We start from the raw sequence: 24,177 nt of genomic DNA, 5'->3' as shown, positions 1-24,177 counted from the left end.
CAAAAGTATTAATTTCATTTTTTCCCTCTTATGGAAAAGGCTCAAAACTCACGGCTAAACAACAAAGTTGCCCTTTCTTACAAATTGAATTATGTTTCTATTTATTATCTTTATTTCAACAAAAGTATTGATTTTTTTTCTTTTGGAAGATTAAAAATTATAAGTAAAGATTAAAGTTATCAATTCTTATAAAGAATTGATTTTTTTAATTTATTTATTATAATATCTATCTTAACTTTTCTTGTTGAATGAGTCTCCTCAATTTCATGTATTTGTTACACTAATCCAACTCTCTTTTACAACTAATACCCAACATCTATGTCTTTATCATTAAATTGTATCACAATTTTCTTTATTCTCTTATAATTTTATTTCGAACCATTACAAAATTGATAGAAAGTATTAAAACTTTGTGAAGGTAATTAAAAAAGATTAACTAACTTAAAGGTTATAAAGAGATTCATTAGTTTTGAGTGAAAACCAAACAAATATATTTGTACTAAAATAAATTCACTCTACATTAATTTATTTAAATTAGTTGATATAAAATAGTAAATAACACTAAGATCTTCAAAAAGAGTTGGGACTAATAAATGTAAATGAAATTTACGACATGTTTAGCTCTTTTGTCTCTCATGTAGTTAATAGTTGATTTTTAATATAGATTGTGGTCAATAATAGAAGGTTAATTTCTATGCTTGAATCAACACTATAAGTGCTACTAGATTGTGATCAATCTAGGAGAATGTCTCCCTATTACCCAACAAGTTTCACCAAATTAGTGAATGAGAAGTTATCATTTATTTTCAACCATGAAAACTTTCTAGCTATCATTTATGGGTTCTATCACTTTGTTACTCTAGGTTGGAAATCATATTCTTTGTCATCCTTATACCTAATTTGTTCCACGTAAAGTTAGCGATTACATGGCTAGCTTCCATGAAAGTAGTCACTTCAATGACTCAAATACTTAAAGTTTCCACATGAGAGAAAAGAGCACACTATCTAGCAAACTTGATACAAATGACTCATCTTTCATGGAGGCTTCTCTCTTGATCACTTTTGGCATTCACCTATACAACTCTTGCAACCTCATGGAGACCTCTTATTTAAAGCATATTCAAAGTTCAAAGTGATTTGCTCAAGGCCCTCTTCTTCTTCCACTTTGGTCACTTCCCCTTCAATCAACCAGCCACTATAACATACCTTAATCACTATGCCTACCCTTTCAATGGCTAAGCGAAAGAGTGTTATATTGGGATTACCTCTTTTCTTCCTAATTTATCACAATCTCCAATTATGTGTTATGTTCCTCCACCTATCACTATGATAGATTGAGGAAAGGCCCCCATAGCACTGGAAAGACCTTTCCTTAGGTATTTTATCTTGTTGTAGCTCTTACCATTCTCAAACCTTCTCTTTTAGTAGGAAAGGGGAAAAAGCAACCTATAGGATGAAACCATTGTGTATACCACCAACACCTCACCTTCTAGTGGCACCTCCTATTGCTACACATGTCCCTATGATAAAAAGAGGAAAGACACATGTAGTGCAAGTTCCATCACATGCACCCTAAGTACCTCAACCTCCACTTACTAGGACTATTCCTTCTCATGTTCCATACATACTTCTCATGTTACATACATGAGGACAACCCTACAATCAAAATAGAGAGATCGTGTCCCTCCTCCTACAATATATGTCCCATCACTAATAGAACCAACTTATGCATGAACACAAGCATTGTCAACATGCATTGGATTGGTAATACATAAGTAATATGGAGATGTAGGTACCATTTAATGTCCTTTGATGTGAGCACTTCCAAATTTGTTCATTCCCTCTATCTCCTACTTCTCCACCTCCTTGTGTCACTCATGTAGACCCTTCTATTCGATCTTAACTTGACCTCACCCTAGTAGGGTGTGGATTATCTTTGATCTTTTGATGGACCCACCTCTAATTCTTTAATTTTGAGATATTTTATTTTTCTCTATACCACCTTATATGCCTAACACAAGTGTCACTTCCAATTTAATGTTTGCTTCACTTATCCCACTTTGACACACCAGCTAATAGATTTTTTAGATATTCTTTATCTTGCCACTATTGACATTGATATATCTTACCCACCTCCAAAAATAGAACCTAAGAATTTTCCCATTCCACCATGTCACAAGAAAAAGTTAAAACCACCTTCTCCACAACCTCCAAACCACTTTGCATCTATTCTTTTTATGGAAGTTGCATCTTCTTCTGCTTCTATCCTCATGCTCCCATTTAAGAGATTATTATTGATATTCCTCTTATCACCTATTTTGATTTTGATTCACTAGCTTTCTTTCTCAATGCTTGAGCATGTTTGAATATTTTGTATATATTCTAGTGTTACCCTCAATTTTCACAAAATAGTTTATGTTGATCTTGCATGAAGTTTAGGAACACATTATACATAAAACTAATTCTTTATCTATTGCTACAAGAGATGCACCTAGTACTATCCTAATGTTACTTCCTTTATAGGTTCAACCTCCCTCCCCTTATGATAAATATTGTGAGACTGGTCTATTTGAGAAAGATCATTAAATTAGTAATTTCATATCTTTAAATTTTAGTTTTTTTCTATTTTTTTGTGATCCCCAAATATTTTCTTGTTTAGGTTTGTTAATATCTCTTGGAGGACCCATAATATCCTTGTAGGTACATAGATATAGTGTAGATGAAATATTCTATATTATTCTATTTGTATCTACATTCTTCAATTTATTGTAATTTTATTTTTAGCTTTTAGGGGTGATGCAAAGCATTAAAGCATTTAGGCCTCTTTCAAGTTGACCCAAAAAAAACAATTGTGTATTGTTTCCTTTGTACTTGTAGTTCCACTAGATTTGGGGAATGATGAGCTTTCAACTTCATCTTATAGCATATATCATTATCTATTATAAATATATTTATTCTAACCCCAACATCTCGGTAGTATATGAGCTATCTAGAATAATATAACTTTCTATCCTTTTTGCCCTCATATGTCCTACCTCTTTTCATGGTTATTCTATAATGTAGCTTGTAGTGTTGGAACCATGGTCAATCAAAAGCATTGTATGGACTCGACTCTAGCATAATATAGATTATTAAAGTCATAACCCCTCTAGTAATCCTTGTCATGCTCTTTTCCTTTTTCTTGAGTGTTTATCTTTACGTTTTTGTTATGCATGAGAGTTATCTTGTATTTTCATTGTGCATGGTGTATTCATTATTAGGTTTATTTTTTATCGAACGTGTCTACTTGTGGAATTTGTGTATGGTGCTTGTGTCTTGTGAAATGTATTGTAGTTGTTTCACAAGTCTTCCCCCAAAGGGCATCTTCACCTAGTTTGAAGATTTTGCATACTCTACAATATCCTTTGGTAAAATTTGGTGACTTCTATTTTTATTTAGCATGCATAATTAGTGTAGTAAATATACTCACTAAAGTGGGGGAAAAGTGTAATGTCAAATATTGCACATCCTTTCAATTTCACACTACATCATGTACTCGCTCTATTCCTCTGACATAGAACATTTGAATTACAAAACGTTAGCACTTGGATCATACATTGTTGGAATTTTTATAATAATTAAATATTTTTAAATCACAACTTATATAAGATAAGAATACAACAAAAATATGTTCATGCAACATGCTAGCATGTTGTGAAAATTTGTAGTTCTAAAGTTTGTTAAAGAGTTGCATTCTTATTAAAAATTGAGGAGTAACACTCCTACATGTAGTCCAATTGAGAAAAAACATTTCAACTTACCTCTTTTGATTTTTCCATTCTAACATTGAAACTCTATATTTTTTTTAAGAAACCCTATCATTTTGTAACTAGCAAACTATACTGACATTGTACATGTGATTTTCTTGAGTAGTTTTAATCACCAAGAGAATGTAATGAATGATAGGATTAAGGCAACATCATTATTCTTAGGGATTTGAAGAAAATTCAAGGTGATTTTGTTCTAATATTATTGTTTCATTTCTCTTCATTATAATTATTTATTATTTTCATTTGAAAACATCCAAGTGCTATCATAGTGTACTTGTTATTTCCTATATCATAGTTAATCACATTGTTATTTTTGAAGCATTTGTATATTTACCTTTTCAATATTATCAAAATCTTAGCTTTGATGGAAGTCAAAAAGACCAAAACAAGGGTTTGGCTAAGGCAAATCCCTCAAATAACCACCCAAAAATATTTTCTCTCACTTCTTGTTTGCAAGTTTTTCATAAAGAAATGTTTCTCTATGATATCTCTTTACTCTTTTCCTTGTGTTCATTTTATTCTTCTTCAATATAATATTAAAATAGTTAGTTGATATTTAATAATATTTAAAATTTATCCATAAGTTTTCAAGTCTTTTTGTCATTATGTACATATTTTTACATGACATGGTAATGTTTGACACAAGTTCGCTTCCAAAAAGAGACTACAAGTTCCTTGTTTTTAGTACTTCCCATTCTTGTGAAAATAAGTTTGTAATTTATCATTTGTAGTGATATATTTTAACCTATATATTTAGTTGAGCGGTCTATATTGTAAATTTATAATTTTATGTTTAAATACAATTTTTTTATAAAAAAGATAATCAAAATAATGTTGGTAATATTAAATTTGTTGATTCATCTTAATGTAAGAAGTATAATTCTCTCAAAAGAATTCAATTTTCTTGTGTGAGGGTAAAATTTTATTTATTACAATATTTATATGATTTCATGAAAATAAACTCTCTATGATAGTGTGTAGTGTAAATGTGCATATTTTGCCCTTTTATTCTATTATATTACACGTCTTTTGGTCTTATTCCTAAATACAATATCCTAATGCTAAGCATGTCCTACTTTATGCATAACTTTATCCAAAACCTAATACCTATTAACCATCAGCATAGAATGATCCCAAATGGAATAAACCACTTCTCTCACTTCTCTATGTAAATTAAAATAAGAGAAGTGGACTAATTGTAGTTCTTCTCAACTAAGATTTTAAATGTTAAGAGTAGTAGTAGTCCTTATAGTGTGATCAATTGTAGAAGTCAAATTACGATTGTTTTAGAAAATTGACTATAAATTACACAAGGGAGACAAATAGAACTAAGCACATCCTAAACTTCTTATATTTATTAGTCCCAACTTTTTATTAAGATTTGGTTGTTACTATTTTATATCAATTAATTTAAATCTAAATTACTTTCATGCATATTTATGTTTTAATAAACATTTTATTTTAATTTCATTCAAAAATTTTAATATCACATTAATTTGTATAATATTTTTTAACAACTTTATAATAAGTTAAAATTAATTAGCTGATAGGCTCTTTATGGTGGGCTTTGCCCACCGGAATTAAGTTCCTTACACTTGAAAATCTTGTTGTCTTAATAATTAGTATTTTTTGTCAAACGCGCAAGAGGGAAGTCCATAAATAACCAATGTTGTATGATGGGTCGAATCGCTTATCAAGCAAAGCCATTAACTTTAACTCTCACCTGGAAATTGACCTCGATGATGTTATCCTCAATATTCGAAAGCGACACAAGTTTGACTCTTAGATAAATGTTGTTGGATAAATGATACTAAATTTAATTCACTGCAGTAAAATAAATCCACAAAACCAATTCACAATCCACGCCCACCTCTCGCCACATAAAAAGAGAATCCTAATTCATCATTTCATATGAGTAATAATAATCATAGCTTTTTCTGCCATTGCAATATGCTTGTGCTTGCTTGTGTTTTTAACTTTGCAAGGCAACATTGTCTATTTGAGTGGCGATTGGGAAGGGGTAATAAAAGATGAGGTTTTTGAAATATTTTTAAAAGGTTTAAAATGTTATTAAAATTCTAATTAAAAAATTCCATCAAAATATTTTATACAAAAATTAATGTGGATTTCATTTAAAAAATCGTTATTGTGGGAGTAACAGATAAATTATCACTTTAAAGATTTTAATTTAAATAACTAAATTATTTTTTCTTCTTTTAAAAAGTTTATTAAATAGTAGAATTTTAAATTATATTGTTTTATAATTAATTTATTTTTCATATTTTTATATGTGAATATAAAAAAGAAAATATTTTTAAGGTTTACATAGACTCTTTCAAAAATATATATGTTTATTTAATTTTATTATTTCTAAATTATGATATGTATTAATGTTAATATATTTATATTTTAATTTTAATTAAATAATTTACGTTAAATTAAATCCATATTAGAACCAATACTACATATACTATTTTATTTCAAATAAATTATTTATTATTTTATTTTTATCTTTATGTGTATCAATTAATTTTATTTATTAAAGTGTAGTTATTTATTATTATATTTGTTGAAACTATTTAATTAGAATTATTTTATTTATTATACTTAAATAATAATAACCACAAATATTATTTAAAATATTTAAAACTTCTCTATGTATATCATTTGATTTGTCATCTGTTTTTATTATTCTTTATGTTAACTATTAAATAAAATTTATTTAAATTTTGATATTTTATTTTATAATAATTTTAATTTTCTATTCAAATTAGTAAAAATATTTTAAATACTTTTATTTTAAAAGATTTGATTAGTTTATTTATTAAATAATTGTTTATTTGTATATTTACTTTTATAAATATTATTTTATTTTAATTTTAATTTTTTTATTTTATTTAAAAATTATTGAAAAAATATTGTATCTTACTTATATTGACTTGAAAATTGTTTTATTTTAAGGTTTGAACCCTCTATAAATAGTTGCTCATTGTTGAATGAAATCGGAAAATTGAAAGATTGTAAAAAGTTTTTAATTTTACATAAATATTCAAAATCTATATATAGTTTCCTCCTGGAATTCGATGATCACCTCATATGACAATATTATGATAGTTTGGTCATTTTAATGTCTTTTATTTGCTAAAAAAATATTAATTGTATAAAATTAAAACATAAATATATTGAAACATTAATCATATTAATACTATGGTTTACCAAAACAATTTGTGCCTTAGTTTCACTCATTAAATAACAATGTTGAATCTTAATATGATCAATTTTCTTGATCCATAAAAGAATTTACTCTAGAATTGAATGTAGAATCTAATTTGGATAATGGTTATCTTCTAATGTAGTAATAAAATTCATATTAAAAAATTTGTTACAATAATAAAAAATGTTGTGTAATGTTGCATTATCAAATTAGAATTATAATAACAATTTATTATATTATTTAAAAATATAATAATGAAATATATGTTATTTAAATAAAAGATAAAATGTGTTGGGTTGGGGGCCTAGCCCAATTAGCGAGAGCTTCCAGTGGTGAAGCACAAGGTCATGAGGTCTAGTCTCCTCCCAACCCATGTGGTACCAAAGGACACGTCACGCCAGCATCACCAGTCACGTTAAAAAGTTTACCCGGCTCACTCAGTTTATAGGAGGTGCTATACCCAATTCCTAAATTCTGAAAATAAATAAATAAATAAATAAAACAAAATTTAAAAAAAAAAAAAAATTTAAAAAAGAGATAAAATGAATCTATTTACTAATAAAATCCTTTCAACATAATAAGGACAACAAGGAAATGAAAACGACCTTAAATTTTTTATCTAATCATTATGCAATATTTTTAACTTACAAAGATAATATTATAGTAAAATAACAGATATAAAAATGAGATTTAAATAATTGCTTTTAAATTATATTATTTAAATTATTACAATTTTATGTACATAAGTTATATATTATATTAATTACTTAAATAATATTATATAATTAATAAAAAAATTAAAAATTATAATATAATTTAGATATTCAACAACAAAATAAGTAGTAATAAATAAATAAATTTTAGCTAAGATTTTTATAATCCATTCAAAATTTGTTAGATGGAATCTATAATGCTTAAAAGTTTTACTACTTAGGATTAGGGTTGAATAAGGGTTAATACAAAAATTGATGAGTTAGGGTTCAATCATGATTACAATTTAAATAGGGTTAGGGTAAGGGTTCAAATAAGGTTTGGGGTGGGGTTTATTAGAGCTACGATTCAAGTTTAGTTAAGGTTAAGGTTAGGTTGGGGATCAATTAGAGAAAAAAAATTGAGTTAGGGTCCAATTAAGGTTATGCTTAATGTTTCATTAGGGTTAGAATTAGTATAGCTATTAGAATTGAAATTCAAAAAATGTTATTGTTAAGATATGATTAGGATTGCCCTTCTAAGATAAAGTTTGGTTAGGGTTAGTATTAGGTTTTAATTAGGATTAGAGTCAGTAGACATAATCATACCAAATAACAAATTTGACATTGATGAAGAACATAATGAAAATAGCACAACGTACACAATATCATAAAAATATTTTGTATTAAAAAAACATTTTGCATAGCTTGACTATTTAAATTATAAGTTTCATATATTTATATTCATTTTTATCTCACATAACAAAGACAATGTTGGTTTCTTCCAACTTTTGCCTATCCTCCAACATATTACCTAAAGCATATCTTGATATGATATAACCATTACAACTCATTAAAATGCAAATGCTAATCTATAAAAGAACAAAAAGAACCAAGAACCAAATAACCAAATACAAGTGATAGAGACTTATAGATGCATGAGTGTTGGCCAAAAAGGAGAGTTAGGCTAGGAGTAATGCATAGGCTTATGGGGTGGAGGGAGTTTGAAATAGACAATTCAATTCGAAGAAATGGGTAACTTCAATCTTTGCCCCTAATTTTTAAGATAGCCACCATAAACCTTTAGATTTTGAGCCCTTTCTATAGACAAAAAGATATACTACTTTTGTCGACATATACATTTAGTATGAAGTATACTTTTAGTCTCTCTGTCAATTTGTGTACAACGTACGCAAAAGCGTATTAATTTCTTCTTGCTTTCTTTGGAATGCTCTTGGTCTTCGCCGTCAGAAATTTTCGCTATCTGCAACTTGTCACAGGGAATGCACTTGTCACAAGGAATCAAGTCAACTACCCAAATCAATATACTGTCTAACAAATCAAAGAACTTTTCCCTTCGTTTCTTCAGAAACAACAATGGAGCTACAATTGTGCCCGCGCCCACTCCAAAGCTCATCCCCATCAATACAATGAAACTGTCATTTCTCTCTCTTGCCCTGTTTTTATTCACCCCTTCTTTCATCTTTGGCTTGCTTTCATCCTTTGGCGAAGGCGACCATGACTCGTTCAGTTGTAAGCCGTGCAGACCTGGATTATGTGAGAAGGATGAGGCTTCAAATGTTGCGAATTGTGCCCCTTGCGGTATCATTCCTGTAAGATTATTGTATGACAGATTCAAGTAACTTAGGAATGTGAGAAGTTGCAATTCACTAGGAATTACTCCAGACAGTTGGTTTTGCGAGAGGTCAAGGGACTCTAGCTGTGCCATGTTTCCCAAGGACTTGGGTATACCACCATCAATATGATTTCTTGAAATATTAAGAATGATCAAACCAATCAGAGATCCCATGCCTTGAGGGATATGACCAGATAATCTATTACTTGATAGATCAAGGCATTTTACCAAACCCAAAACTCTCACGTACTCCAGCTCCAAACCTTTGCTTCTGATGATTATTTTCTCTACATATTTTGAACCATTTATCGAACCAAACTCAAAGAATTCGGTATTCACTGAGACATTTGACATGCCCTTCATCTCTGAAATGTTGTCCGGAACGACCCCTGTAAAACTGTTCATTGAAAGATCTAATATTTGAAGATACGGTAACTTGCTTACATCAGCAGGTACAGTTCCTTCGAATCTGTTTGATCTTAAGATCAAAATCGTTAGATTAGGAAGCTCTAGAATCCAATTTGAAGAAATTTTCCCTGTCAGTCTGTTGTCTCCCACATCTAATATCTGCAACTGCTTACAATTTGCAAGTGTTGGCAGAGTTCCATTTAGACGATTTCCCCCGATTTTCAGTGTTTGAAGCGAAGTTATGTTTCCCAACTCCGCTGGCAACTGTCCTTCTAAAGAATTGTTCTCCAAATTCAATACCACAAGCTCACTGCAGTTTACAAAAACTGAAGGAATTTTACCCGTAAGACTGTTGTATGAAAAATCCAGAATCTCCATAGACAACCCTTCACATATTGTAGATGGAATGCTACCACTGAGATTGTTGTGAGACAGAGACAGATAACTAAATTTATATTTGCCAATTTCAGCTGGAATGGATGCATAAAACTGATTTTCTGACATATCCAGCACGACCACTGAAGGAGGAGGAAGCGGAAGTGGACCTTGAAAGTTGTTGTGATGCAAGTCCAGAATCTTCAATTTTTTGGGCCCCATTAGCTTAGAAGGCAAAGCGCCTGCAAAATTGTTATAAGACAGGTTGAGCTGTTCAAGAGGAAGGGAATCCCATACCCATGCAGGAATATTGCCCCATAATCTATTTTCGGACAGATCCAATTTGGAAATTTCAATTTGAGTTATTAAGAAGGCCGGCAACTCACCCTCCATGTTACATGAGCTTAATTTCAGTGTGCTAAACGAGTTTTGGGGAATCCAAGTCGGACTGACTTTCACAGTTAACACATTGTTCGAAATTTCTAGATGTGCCAGACTGGAGAGTTTATGCAGGTGGGACTCTGTAAGGTTCCCGCTCAACCGATTAGAGGATAGGGAAAGAACCTTCAGTCGAGATAGCTTTGAAATGTTGTGAGGTATGGCATGTGTTAACACGTTGTTGCTTAGATCAAGCGTATTGAGGGAAAGCAGTTGACCAATGGAAGCTGGAATTTTGCCACTCAAGTGGTTATTTCTCAGATCGAGCCGAACAAGGGACTTCATGTTGGCCAAGGAAGGAATTTTGCCGCACAGTTCATTGTAGCTCAGATCAAGCGATGTAAGGGAGGTAAGATTCATGTCAAGGGATGGAATGGAACCGGTCAATAGATTCCGACTCAAGTCAACATAGCTGAGCTTCCCAAATGCACCGAACAACATAGAGGGTATTTTACCCTGCAACTGATTGTTGGAAAGATCGATATGGGCTAATGAAGACTTGGCGCCAAACAATGGTATACTTCCTTCTAAATAGTTACTTGAGATATCCAACATTACAAGTCCTGTAAGATTAGCAATGGATGGAGGAAGCTGACCTTGGACAAAGCAGAGTGAGATATCCAGCAGAGTTAGCGAGGAGATGTTGGCAATTGAATCTGGAATAGCTCCTTCTACACTTGTTGCAGTAAGAACAAGGCTGTTTAGCCTCGCAGAGTGTGGCGGCAGAATGCTTGAAAGTTCCCCTCCCAAGTCCAGATTGGCAGAGAAGTCAACTTCTTGCAGGTTTGGAAGGCTCAACAGATCAGAAGGGATGGAACCATTGAGGTCACAGCTTCTAAGCTTGAGAGAAACCAGGTCGGAAAGGTTGTGTAAGCGAGCAGGTATGGACGAGAAGAAGGAATTGTCACCAAGTTGGAGGTGGGTTAGACTGGTAAGATTTCCAAGGGAAGGGGGAATTGGGCCAGAGAGCATACAGTTGGACATTTGAAGACGCCTGAGACTGTACATGCTGGAGATAGCTTCGCCCCATTCATCGCTAGTCACTTGCGACATGTTAACTCCGTCCAGCAGCAGCTCCTCTAAATCTCCCATGTTTCCTATCCACATCTGCATGTCCTCAATTGTGATGGAGGAGGAGGAAATGAAGTAATTAGTGGAAAGATCCAAGTAGCGCAACGTGGACATGTTGCCCAACTCCCTGCGCATCTTTCCCACAAACCCGGCATTTGACAAGTTCAAATACTGCAAATATTTCAGCCTGTAGAGTCGCGTAGGGACACCAACACCAATGAAAGCGCTGTAGCTCAGATCCAAGACTCGTAGCATCTTTAGATCAAACAGTGGAGACAGACATTCTTCTTTATTACTCTTAACAAAAAGTGAATTGAGATGCATCTTAGAATGAACATCATTGGTTGAATTTCTCAAAGCCATTGCCGGATCGTTGCTGAAAGGATTGTGGAGATCCAGCCGAACGACGTGCTTTGTTATATTATCACAATGGATTCCTTTCCACTGGCAGCAGTCAGTGGAATTATTCCACGTTTTCAGTCGACCGGACGGGTCGTGAAGAGCTCGCTTAAAATCCAAGAGAGAATTTTTCTCATTTTCTTTACAGCAAGATACCCAACAAATCGGCAGCAACAGCACAAATCCCACCAAGGTCCAGAACAAACTCTCTGAGAATTTCATTGAGTTTTGTTCAATTTTGCCCTTTGAAACGCCTGTAACCAACATTCCCTTGAAGAGATATCCAGAGAGACCATTATTCGCCCCCAAATCCTATTGAAGACACAAATGATTTAAAAGGAGGATGACGCAAAGCTTACGCATTTTGACAGGAACATCGTCGCTACGTGCCAATGACCACGACTTCTACTGACTAGAAAAAATTACAATCAATGTACCTATGGCTGTGATCAGATCAGTTGAATTATTGACACCGAATGGTACGAAAAATATTCAGACTGGACGACACATTAAAGTTGTTCTGAGTTTCCATGAAGGTTCGTAAACGCGTAGAGTTGAGAAGTTCGATAGAAGCAGGACATATACCAAACTAAGGAAGCCGTAAAACAAATGGCAGGTAGTGGCGGTGGTGGGGAATCTTTATCCAAATTTAGGGTGGAAAGAATTGGTAGCAGTCGAAAGTCCATATTCTTAGTCAATTCAGTTTGCATATTAAAATATTGGGACATTATTAATTGAGATAGGAAACATCAACGTTTATAATATTCTAGTGGTTTGCGTGTACCTACTATAATGAGATTGAAGAGATTCAAAATACATGTGATTACAGATTATATAATTGCAAATATAAATAAGTCTTTTTGAAAACAATAGAATTTATTTAAAGAAGATGTTTACCTAAAAGGGTCCTTTAGGCATATAATATATGCTTTTAATATTTGTTTTGTAGTAAGATATTTTAATAATTTTATTAATTTATTTTTATAAAAGTTATTTTATCTTACAATCATTTATTATAATCTATTTTAAATATAATTTAACTATTAATTAAATAAAACTAGCATATTTATTTTTAGAAGAATATAGGTAAAGTACATTGAAGCTATCATATTTGTTCATTATTTCATTTTAAAAATTACTATATTATTATATTTCTATTAAACTATTGACCAAATCAAAATAATTAAATTATTATTATTATATTATTATATTATCATCACTTTCAATCCCTCATAATTAGTAATTTTATTTCTAAAATATTTTTATACTACTATTTTATAAATTATTTGATATCAATCAATGGTAGAGATCTAATGAGAAGATTTGATGAGATGAATTGATTGAGATAATTAGGAAGTTAATTGGTTGCATGATGAAAAATAGACAAAATTGATTAATTAGCTAAACTCAAAGTGAGTGGTAATTGAAAGATGGAAGTGAAGATAAAATAATAATAAATTGATTTTTAAATTTTTCATGCGTTTAAGTGTCACAATAACATCAAATTAAATGATTCCATTTTTTATTAATGGACATTTTTGCATCCATATGTGAATATAATATGCCTTTAGTGTAATAAATAAATTTTAAATAATTTCAAAGTTAAATAAAATTTAAAAATAATAACTAAAGTTTAAATATTTTTATATAAAAAATAGTTTACCAAAATAGAGTTTACATTATGAAGCAGTAGTCTCAAAATGTATCAAAAATATCACCTATTAAAACAAAACAAAAAAAGGTACACATTTTTATATCTAATATCCATATCACTCCAAAGTATAGATCCAACAACTAATCCCATGAGCCTATGATATTGTTATTATACTGTGCTTTATCACATTTATATGTGCCAAGAGGAGGCACACCCAGATTTGGGTCCACATTTTTGTACTCAAGCTGGTAGCTAGTTCTTTCCTTCATAGTACCTTCTTTCTCATTTGGTTTTGTAATCCTTTTCTCCTCCATGAACTTCTTCAGTTGCTCCAATTCTTCCTTGTTTAAATTGCTCAATCCTTATGGAAAAAGTGGGCTAACTTTAAATCTTTATTTTGTAAACTATTATGAGACCTTCTTGTTGAAGTATCATGAAACAATCGTTGGGTATTCCTAGTGCTTTGGTACCTGAAACATGATAGTAAGATAGGTGAGTTCATGATGGGACTCATTAATATGCCTCATTTTGCCCTAAAAGATCTCATTATTCATCTTCTTCTAAATAAACCATGCAATCTCATTAGTAAGCAGAAGCCAAAAGTTATTTAATTCAAATTTAAAATCATCAACATAGCTAGCAAGAATCTCATGCCATGAAAAATCAAGGTTCTCGATCTAAACCACAAAGAAGGGGCCAAATAGATAAAAAAAAATACTCAATGGTTTCAACTAATGCATCGAAATCACAAAGTCTGGAAGACAATCCATAGTTATGTAAAACATAACCAATAACAAGTTTTTAAGAATCGTAAGCCAACAAAAACAAGCCATTTTAGGCTAAAGTACAATTGTACCAAATATGCAAAAGTCTATTAGACCACTTGGAATCAAGCCAACCAAGGTTCCAAGAATCATTTAGTCATTTATATACCTCTCTTGAGCTAATCGGCACTATGTATAGCTTATTAACAAAAAATGGCATTGATTTTTTATCCTTCCATGAGATTCTATTAATTAGGTCTATATCTGTTAAATTTTATTAGCAAAACCAATACCTCATGTAATGTCCCAATTTAGATTAATTTGATCATTTAATCATTTTTGCATCAAAGAAAATCACGTGAAATTAATTTCTTATTTCAAAACCCTTGCAATTATCTTAGCCAAAATAAACTGAAATTTACTTGAAGATTCAATAATAAACCTCGCATATTATGCACTTGATAAGCCTGAAATGTAAAGAGACTTATTGAAACCTTTTTAGACTTGTACTATATGATACTAATGAATGCATGAATGAAAAATACTACAAAGCAATAGAAACACCCCGTTCAAGTATAAAATTATATCTAACAACTTAGATTATAAGAAAAATCCCAAATAGGGTGCCAATAGGCATTGTTGAACAACACTATTTTAATGCAACTTCACTCCACACACAAAAATTAATGAATGATGAAATAAAAGATCTAAATAATAAGGAACATCAAAGTACAACCATAATGCTTTTATTACCAGCTACAAAAACTTAAAAATGAATCCTAAATTATGCACTCCAAACTCTTGCAAAATGCCAACATTGCAAATGGAAAGCCTTCACTACAATGGCAACCCTGGGTAAGATTTATGTTAGAGACCCTTCAAATGACTTCTCTTGAGCCTCAAAGCTCCATGGTTTATCAACCCTGAAGATTGGTCTTCACGGGTTTACCAACCTCTAAAGAGAAAGCAATAGCTTTTCAAAAAAATATGAGAGAATGAATGGAAATGGAGCCAAAATCACATATAAATTGAAACCACATTCAAATTCAAGTTTGGGCACCAATTTCCTTCATGAATGAAGGATCCTTCTACACACAATCCCATTATCAACTATGGGCCAAATTTCCTCTATACTTTGCTTGTGCTTGATCAAGTTAAAAATTACTTAGAACCTCTATCCCCCTCATGGAGCCAATCTTGGATCTAACTCTTTGACTAGGTATAATCTATAGTTTTGCAACTCTATGAGAAGGAATCTAGTCCTAATAAGATTAGATTCCATATGGATATTAGGATTGTTGGCCTACAACTAACCCTCAAGTAGGAGTAGTTTTTTATGTGGAAGGTTTTCTAGCTTGTTCATATCAATGGCTTTCTTTCTCCCAACCACTTCAAACAAATCCCTCCAAACTAATACCAAGGAATCCCATTTCTTAATAGGGTTTAAGTTTTTATTTGGGCTTTTAGATAGGTAAGTAACAATTCTAAGGTTAAAGAGACAATCAAGATCAATAAGAAAGGTGTTATTCAACTTGAAGAAAGAGGTATGTGATTTATTTTGAATTGGGGATGGGGAGTCAATAATGTTGGAAGATTCAATAAGCGAATGGTCAAAATTTTCCTCATGGCCTCCCTACACCAAAAAAACTTTTATGTACTAATAAGATTATTCAATGAATCTATAACATTCTCTTGGTGTCCACCTTCTTCAAAACTACATGTCCATTTTCAATCATTTCTCAAACAAAATGGTATTGAATGTCTACATAATTTGTGTGAGGATGGTACATTGGATCCTTTGCCAAATAATATGCACTCTAATTGACACATCCAATTTGAATAGTCCTAGACTCAAACCAAATACCTTCACACAACCTTTGCAACCAAACTACTTTCTTGAAGGCATGTGTAGGAGTCATATACTCTACTTTTATAGTAGAAAAGGAAACTATGGGCCACTTATTTCTCATCTAAGTCAGTACACCACCAAAATAAGTAAAAATATAGCCACTATTGGACCTCCAACTATTAAAGTCACTAGTTGAATCTACATCAACATAGACATGTATGTCTAAAATCTAATCAATATTGTTAGAACCATAATAAACCAAATAATAGTCAAAAGCAACTTGCAAATATATTAACACTCTTTTGACATAATTCCAATCTTCTCTTCTTAAGTTAGATATAAATTTCCTTAAAACTCCCATTACTTGGGAAATATCTCACCTAGTTCATACCATTCCACATATCCAGCTACCAACCACACTAGAATAAGGCACATTATGTTGGCCATTTGGTGGAATTGATTATGTGTTGCATTGATGTTTTGTCATTGATGCCAACACTAGTTGTTTGGATGCATTCTCGACACCCTTCTGCTCCCAGTAGGTTGAGTGGTTTCTGGTAGGCTCCAATATAGTCTGATAATGGAATTAGCTTGTTCATGATACTTATACTCTATTTGGTCAGTTGGTTTTGGTTTGGTGATTGGATGTTGTCCTGCTTGCTTAGAAGATTGGTTTCTGGTTCCAGCGAAGGTTTCACCGGTAGATATTTTGATAGAGATCTTTGATGAATTGCATAAGTGGTGTTGGCACATCTTCTGATGGAGTTTCAGGATGTTGTTGGTGATCATGTTCAAGAATTGGCGATTGGAGATCATTGTTGAAGCATATGGACCTATACTTGGTCCCGGTTGATCTAGGTTATGGATCGGCTTTAATGTAATGTGTGGATAGGACCTATTGATGTATTTCTCGGATGTCTTATGTGTTGATATTATTTGTTTGGTCTAAAGCCGACATGGTTTGTAATTATGTAATCGATTTATTATCTGGTGACCGACCTGATTGTTTATGGTCGAGGGTTTTGTATAAATAGATGTAAGATCTCATTGTAGATCATCATGGTTAATGTAAGAGTTTATGGTCAAGGAATGTAATGTGTGAATAATGTAATATCATTCAAGCAGAAGAATTGGTCGATCATTGGAGATTGAATTGGGTTTATGTAAGAGGATTTAGTCCTCCAGTATTGAGCTTAACCGAAACTGTACTCGGGCATAGGAGATGCTATCTTTTGCAATTCAACACTTCTCTAGAATGTAGTATGGATTTATATGTAGTCAATGAGGCTCCTTTTGTGATGAGTAGTGCGCTCTAGGCTATTGGCCTTCCTGCAAGTGCAGGGCCCTTCATTGCAATTCACATACTTACTGCAGAAGTATTATCTGACTGTGGGTAGGCTTTTCACCGTGGTTTTTCCCTTTAGCGAGCTTTCTACGTACAAATATTAGTGTTGTGTGGATGGATTTTATTTTGTGATTATTGTTTATGCTTAATTGGATTAACTGTTATTCCAGTATTACTGTTTTGGGTTCCAGTATTAAACTTTAAATTGCTAATGGTTCCTGTAATATGTGACAACTGATTCATCCCTGCCCCCTCTTAGTTGTCTTCTGGTTATTTGAACTGTCTAACAATTGGTATCAGAGCTTTGGTCCTCTCTACAAAAAACTTAACCGCTTGAGGAAGATCCTATGGCATCTAATAGTTCAAGTTCATTTAGTTCTTCTGGAGCTATCTTTCAAAGGGATATTCCATGGCTTGATGGAACAAATTACACAGTATGGAAGATTCAGAGGGAGACTCATCTGAGATGTCTTGGCAAGGAGATTTGGGAGATCACACAGAATGGTGTCACACCCTATAATCCAAGATTTGGCAATCCTCCTCCAACAAACCTAGACAAGGAGCTTGAGAATGATTGTAGAGGAAGAGAAGCCCTCTTGTGTGCACTTTCTGATTAGCAAATAATGGGATTAACCAGCAAATCATATGGAAAGGCTATATGGGATAAGTTGGAGACTCTTAATGAAGGTGACTCTACAGTGAAGATTGCTAAACTTGATGGTTACTGGGTGCGATATGAAAACCTGAAGATGGAAGAAGATGAAAGGATTACTGTATTCATGGAAAGGGTAAATGAGATTGTTATGGGAATTCAATGTTGTGGTGGAACTCTAAGCGAAGATGAAATTGTTTCTAAAGTCCTGAGATCCCTACCATCAGCTTACAAAATGAAGGCTACTACTATTAATGAGTTGAGAACGATGGCTTGTATATCTATCAATATAAATACTTTGGTTGAGAAACTATCTGCTTTTGATCTTGAAGAATTTAGACCTTCTAGAGTTGTAAAAATTGAACCTGCTTTTCATGCATCTACATCTACAACCGGTAAGCAAGACTAGAAAGATTTATATGCAAAGAAGTTGGAATATATGAAAAGAGAAGATGATGAGTTTGAGCAACTTGAAGCACTATTTGTTAGAAGAGTACCGAAAGGACCGGTAGGAAGTAAGTATGAAGGAAAGGCATCTTTTAAATGTTTTGCATGTAATAAGATTGGTCATTTTGCATCTAGATGTCCTGAAAGAAATTCAAGATTTGAAGAAAGAGTTAAAAGATCATTTAAGCCTAACCCCTGATATCAGAACAAGTATAAATACAAGAAAAATAGAGACAAATCATCCTACATAGTGGATGATGAAGGCATTATTGATTCTGATGATGAACCGACAAAAGACTCTGCTAGTGGATCTAGTAATGGGAAGGAATGGGTGTTCCTGGCTATCAAAGAAGATGATCCGATACTGGAAGAGAATATACCTGAAGAGAAGGAACTTGCTGCTAAAATTGAAGACATAGATGAATGGGTAATTGATAGTGGTTGTTCACATCATATGACTAGAGATAAAGGGAAGCTTTTGTCTTTGCAAGAATTTGATGGTGGTCTAGTTAGTTTTGGAGATAACAAGGCATGTATGATCAAAGGAAAATAAATTATATCATTGGATGGTAAGAACAATACTGACAATGTTTATTATGTTGAAGATTTGAGGCATAATCTTTTGAGTGTAGGAAAATTGGTAGACAAGGGATTTCAATTAGAGTTCAAGGATGGAAAATGCAAAATCATTAATAGATCTGGATTGGAGATTGCAACCGATACACAGACAAAAGGTAATATATTTCATTTCAACTCTGATAAGAAGACATGTTTGATTACACAGATTGATTTGAGTTGGGTATGGCATAAAAGGCCGTGTCATGTAAATTTTGATTGAATTGTGAAGATCAGTTCAACTAAGGCAGTTAGGGATATACCTAATATTATGAAGCCCTATAATCCGGTATGTAAAGAATGTCAAATGGGTAAACAGGTCAGAACCTCTTTTAGGAGTATACACGATAAATCAAATGATGTTCTTGATCTTATTCATACTGATTTGTGTGGCCATGCTAGAGTTAAAATTTTCATGGTGACAGATATTTCATGCCAATCATTGATGATTATTCTAGAATGATGTGGGTTACTTTTTAGAGAGAAAAATCTGAAGTATTTGAAAAGTTTAAAATATTTAAGGCTAAAGTGGAAACTGAGACAAGATTGAAGATTAAATGTTTGAGATCAAATCATGGTGGAGAATTTACATCCGATGAGTTTAATAACTTTTGTGACAAGCATGGTATAAGAAGACAATTTTCTGCTCCTCGGACACCTCGGCAGAATGGAGTTGTGGAAAGGAAGAACACAACTATCTTGGATGCTGCTAGAACAATGATGATGGAAGCTAGTCTACCTCATCTCTATTGGAGAGAAGCAGTGAGTACAACGGTTTATACATTCAACAGAGTACATATGAAAGGGGAAACCAGTAAGACACCTTATGAATTATGGTTTGGTAATACACCTACAGTTAAGTATTTCAGAATTTTTGGTAGTAAATGTTATATCAAGAGAGATGATACCATTGGCAAATTTGATCCTCAATGTGATGAAGGCATATTTCTTGGTTATTCTAATGAAACCAAAGCATATAGATATTATAACAAGAGATTGCAGAGAATTATGGAGAACGCTAATGTCAAAGTAGATGAGTTGAACATAAGTCAAATCAAAGTTTATGAGAAGGAACCAGCAGTGGAAATGATTATATCTGAACTGGTAGCACCTTTACCAGAACAGAGAGTTGAACTAGCTACTCCGACAACATCAGAGAATTCTACAGTAACTGAAGAACAGGGAAGAGGAACAAAAAGTCAAAAGACTCCTAGGTATGTGAGATTGAATCATTTAAAAGATCAAATCATTGGGGATAAGAACAATGGAGTGATGACAAGAAGAAGATTGGCAACTAATGAGATATGTTTAATTTCACAAGTTGAACCAGTATTAGTAATTGAGGCATGTAAAGATGAATATTGGTTGAAAGCTATGGAAGAAGAATTAGATCAGATTGAGAAAAATAACACGTGGACCTTGGTTCCCTGGCCTAAAAATAAGAATGTTATTGGAACTAAATGGGTTTTTAGGAATAAATTGAATGAGGATGGTAAAGTTATAAGGAATAAGGCTAGATTGGTTTGTAAAGGATATTATCATAAGGAAGGAATTGATTATGGAGAGACTTTTGCACCTGTAGCTAGGATTGAAGTTGTGAGATTATTTCTTGCCTATGCTACTTATAAAAACTACAAAGTTTATCAGATGGATGTTAAATGTGCATTTTTTAATGGGGATCTTGATGGGGAAGTTTATATTGAGAAACTTGATGGTTTTTCACTATTAGATGATACAAATATGGTTTGCAAGTTAAGGAAATTTTCATATGGATTGAAGCAAGCACCTAGAGCTTGGTATGCAAGGTTGGATAAATATCTTTTGAAGCTTGGTTTTACTAAGGGTGGCACTGACAGTAATTTATATTATAAGATCATTGATGATGATATAATGATTATGGAAGTATTTGTTGATGACATTATTTTTGGAGGTGAAGATAAGTTGTGCACAGAATTTTCTAAGAATATGGAGAAAGAATTTGAGATGCCTATGACTGGTGAGATAAAAAAATTCTTAAGTTTGTAGATTACTCAAACTGACAAAGGTATTTTCCTCTGTCAAACTAAATATGCTTAGGAATTATTGAAGAAATTTGGTATGGGAGATTCTAAACCGGTAAGTACTCCTATGGTTACAAGTGAGAAATTGACAAGAAAAGATGTTTCTGCACCTGTAAATCCTACAAGATAGAAATATATGATTGGAGGTCTTCTTTACTTGACTCAGACTAGGCCTGAAATTATGAATGTTTTTTGTATTGTTTCAAGATTTCAGAGTGATCCTAGAGAAAATCATGAGATGGCGGTGAAAAAGATTTTTAGATACTTGCAAGGCACATTTGAATATGGTTTGTGGTACCCTAAGGATGATAACTTTACTTTATGTGCATATACAGACGTTGACTGGGCTGGAGATGTTGATGACCGGAAAAGTACTTCCGGTGGAGCTTTATTTCTTGGAAAGAAGTTGGTTTCATGGATCAACAAGAAACAATCATGTACTTCTTTATCTATTGTTGAAGCTGAGTATGTTGATGTTGCTGCTACTAACTGTACACAGGTTTTATGGATGAAGCAAATGTTGAAGGATATAAAGGTGGATTGTGATGCACCGGTAGTTATTCATTGTGATAACTCTGTTGCTATTGATATATCAAAGAATCAGGTATTTCATTCTAAAACAAAGATCACATCTATCAAGTATAACTTTTTGAAGGAGAAGGTAGAAGAAAATGAAGTTAGATTGGAATCAATCTGGCATGCATTATCAGAGATACTATTCATTTTGACACTGATGTGGGATTTTATTTCTCGGGGGGAGTAGTCAGCTTTGTGATTCAGAGGCTTATATTTTTGCTTTGATATTTTTGTTAGATTTCTGGCATTGATGTCAAAGGGGGAGTGATATTGATGTGAAAAAGAAAAAAAAAAGGGAGAGATATTGATAAGGGAGAGAAATTCAGAGCTTTACAAAGATATTATTCACAGGAGGAGACTTGTTTGGCATTTCTTGGTACTTAGATGTTTTGCACATCTAGTGTTGCCATCAATGCCAAAGGGAGAGATTGTTGGCCATTTGGTGGAATTGATTATGTGTTGCATTGATGTTTTGTCATTGATGCCAACACTAGTTGTTTGGATGCATTACCGGCACCCTTCTAGTCCTAGTAGGTTGAGTGGTTTCCGATAGGCTCTGGTATAGTCTGATGATGGAATCAGCTTGTTCGTGATACTTATACTCTATTTGGTCAGTTGGTTTTGGTCTAGTAATTGGATGCTATCCTACTTGCTTAGAATATTGGTTTCTGGTTTCGACGAGGGTTTCACCGACAGAGCTTTTGATAGAGATCTTTGATGAATTGCATAAGTGGTGTTGGTGCAGATTTTGATGGAGTTTCAGGATGTTGTTGGTGATCATGTTCGAGAATTGGCAATTGGAGATCATTGTTGAAGCGTATGGACTTATACTTGGTCCCGGTTGATCTAGGTTATGGACCAACTTTAATGTAACGTGTGGATAGGACCTATTGATGTATTTATGGGATGTCTTATGTGTTGATATCATTTGTTTGGTCTAAGGCCGGCATGGTTTGTAATTATGAAATCGATTTATTGTCTGGTGGCCGACTTGATTATTTATGGTCGAGGGTTTTGTATATATAGATGTAAGATATCATTGTAGATCATTATGGTTAATGTAAGAGGTCATGGTCAAGTAATGTAATGTGTGAATAACGTAGTATCATTCAGGCAAAAGAATTGGTCGGTCATTGGAGATCGAATTGGGTTTATGTAAGAGGATTTAGTCCTCCAATATTGAGCTTAACCGGAACTGTACTCAAGCATAGGAGATGCTATCTTTTGTAGTTCAATGCTTCTCTGGATTGTAGTATGGATTTATATGTAGTCAATGAGGCTCCTTTTGTGATGAGCAGTGCGCTCTAAGTTGTTGGCCTTCTTGCAAGTGCAGGCCTCTTCATTGTAATTCACATACTTACTACAAAATTATTATCTGACTTTGGGTAGGCTTCCCACTATGGTTTTTCCCTTTACCGGGTTTTCCAAGTACAAATCTTGGTGTTGTGTGGATGGCTTTTATTCTATGATTATTGTTTATGCTTAATTGGATTAACTACTATTCTGGTATTATTGTTTTGGGTTCCGGTATTAAATTTTAAATTGCTAATGGTTCCTATAATCTGTGACAACTGATTCACACCCCCCCCTCTCAGTTGTCTTCCAGTTATTTGAATTGTCTAACACATTATCTGTGTCCTCATTATAACACATGTGTAATATAATCTTAGTTCCAATAGGTAAAGGAATATTCACTAGTTTATAATCATGCATATTAAATCTATGTAGAATAGTCTCAACATAATTACTCTATGTCAACCAAATATTTTTGTTGCCTCTATCCCTCTTGATTTTCATTCCAAGTACGTACCTAGATACCCCCAAATCCTTCATCTAAAAATCACCTAAAATTTGAACTTTAAGTTTGCTGAGCATTCCTTTTATGTTAGAGAAAAATAATATATCATCTACATATACCACAATGATTAGTATATCATCAATACATTTAACATATATACTTGATGATATTTCTCACTTCTAATGAAGCCCAATTTAATTTGAATAAAAAAATTATCACATCTAAGTTGATTTTTTCTAGATCATAGAGAGACCTTTTCAACTTGCATACTAGATGCTCCTTTCTTTTTACTTCAAAACCCTCTATCTATTGCATAAATATATCCTCTTGGAGATCTCCATGTCAGAATGAAGTTTTGACATCCATTTTCTCTGCCTT

General features: G+C 32.7%; 1 protein-coding gene across 1 annotated transcript; it reads right to left on the bottom strand.

Moving 5' to 3' along the window:
* Window positions 1-8,788: 8,788 nt before the first annotated feature.
* LOC131073748 (receptor-like protein EIX1) lies at window positions 8,789-12,470 on the bottom strand. The gene has a single exon (XM_058010250.2). It carries the CDS (start codon window positions 12,304-12,306, stop codon window positions 8,833-8,835), a length of 3,474 nt encoding a protein of 1,157 aa, XP_057866233.2. The 5' UTR covers window positions 12,307-12,470; the 3' UTR covers window positions 8,789-8,832.
* Between the last annotated feature and the right edge of the window lie 11,707 nt (window positions 12,471-24,177).

The sequence above is a fragment of the Cryptomeria japonica genome, chromosome 7 (genome assembly GCF_030272615.1).
Source record: "Cryptomeria japonica chromosome 7, Sugi_1.0, whole genome shotgun sequence".
Lineage (NCBI taxonomy): Eukaryota > Viridiplantae > Streptophyta > Pinopsida > Cupressales > Cupressaceae > Cryptomeria > Cryptomeria japonica.
Note: the sequence above shows the minus strand (reverse complement) of the source record. Positions and strands in the feature narration are given on the sequence as shown.

Excerpts from the sequence above, each read along its gene's own strand:
- LOC131073748 (XM_058010250.2), bottom strand. The coding sequence starts at position 12,306 with ATGTTGGTTACAGGCGTTTCAAAGGGCAAAATTGAACAAAACTCAATG.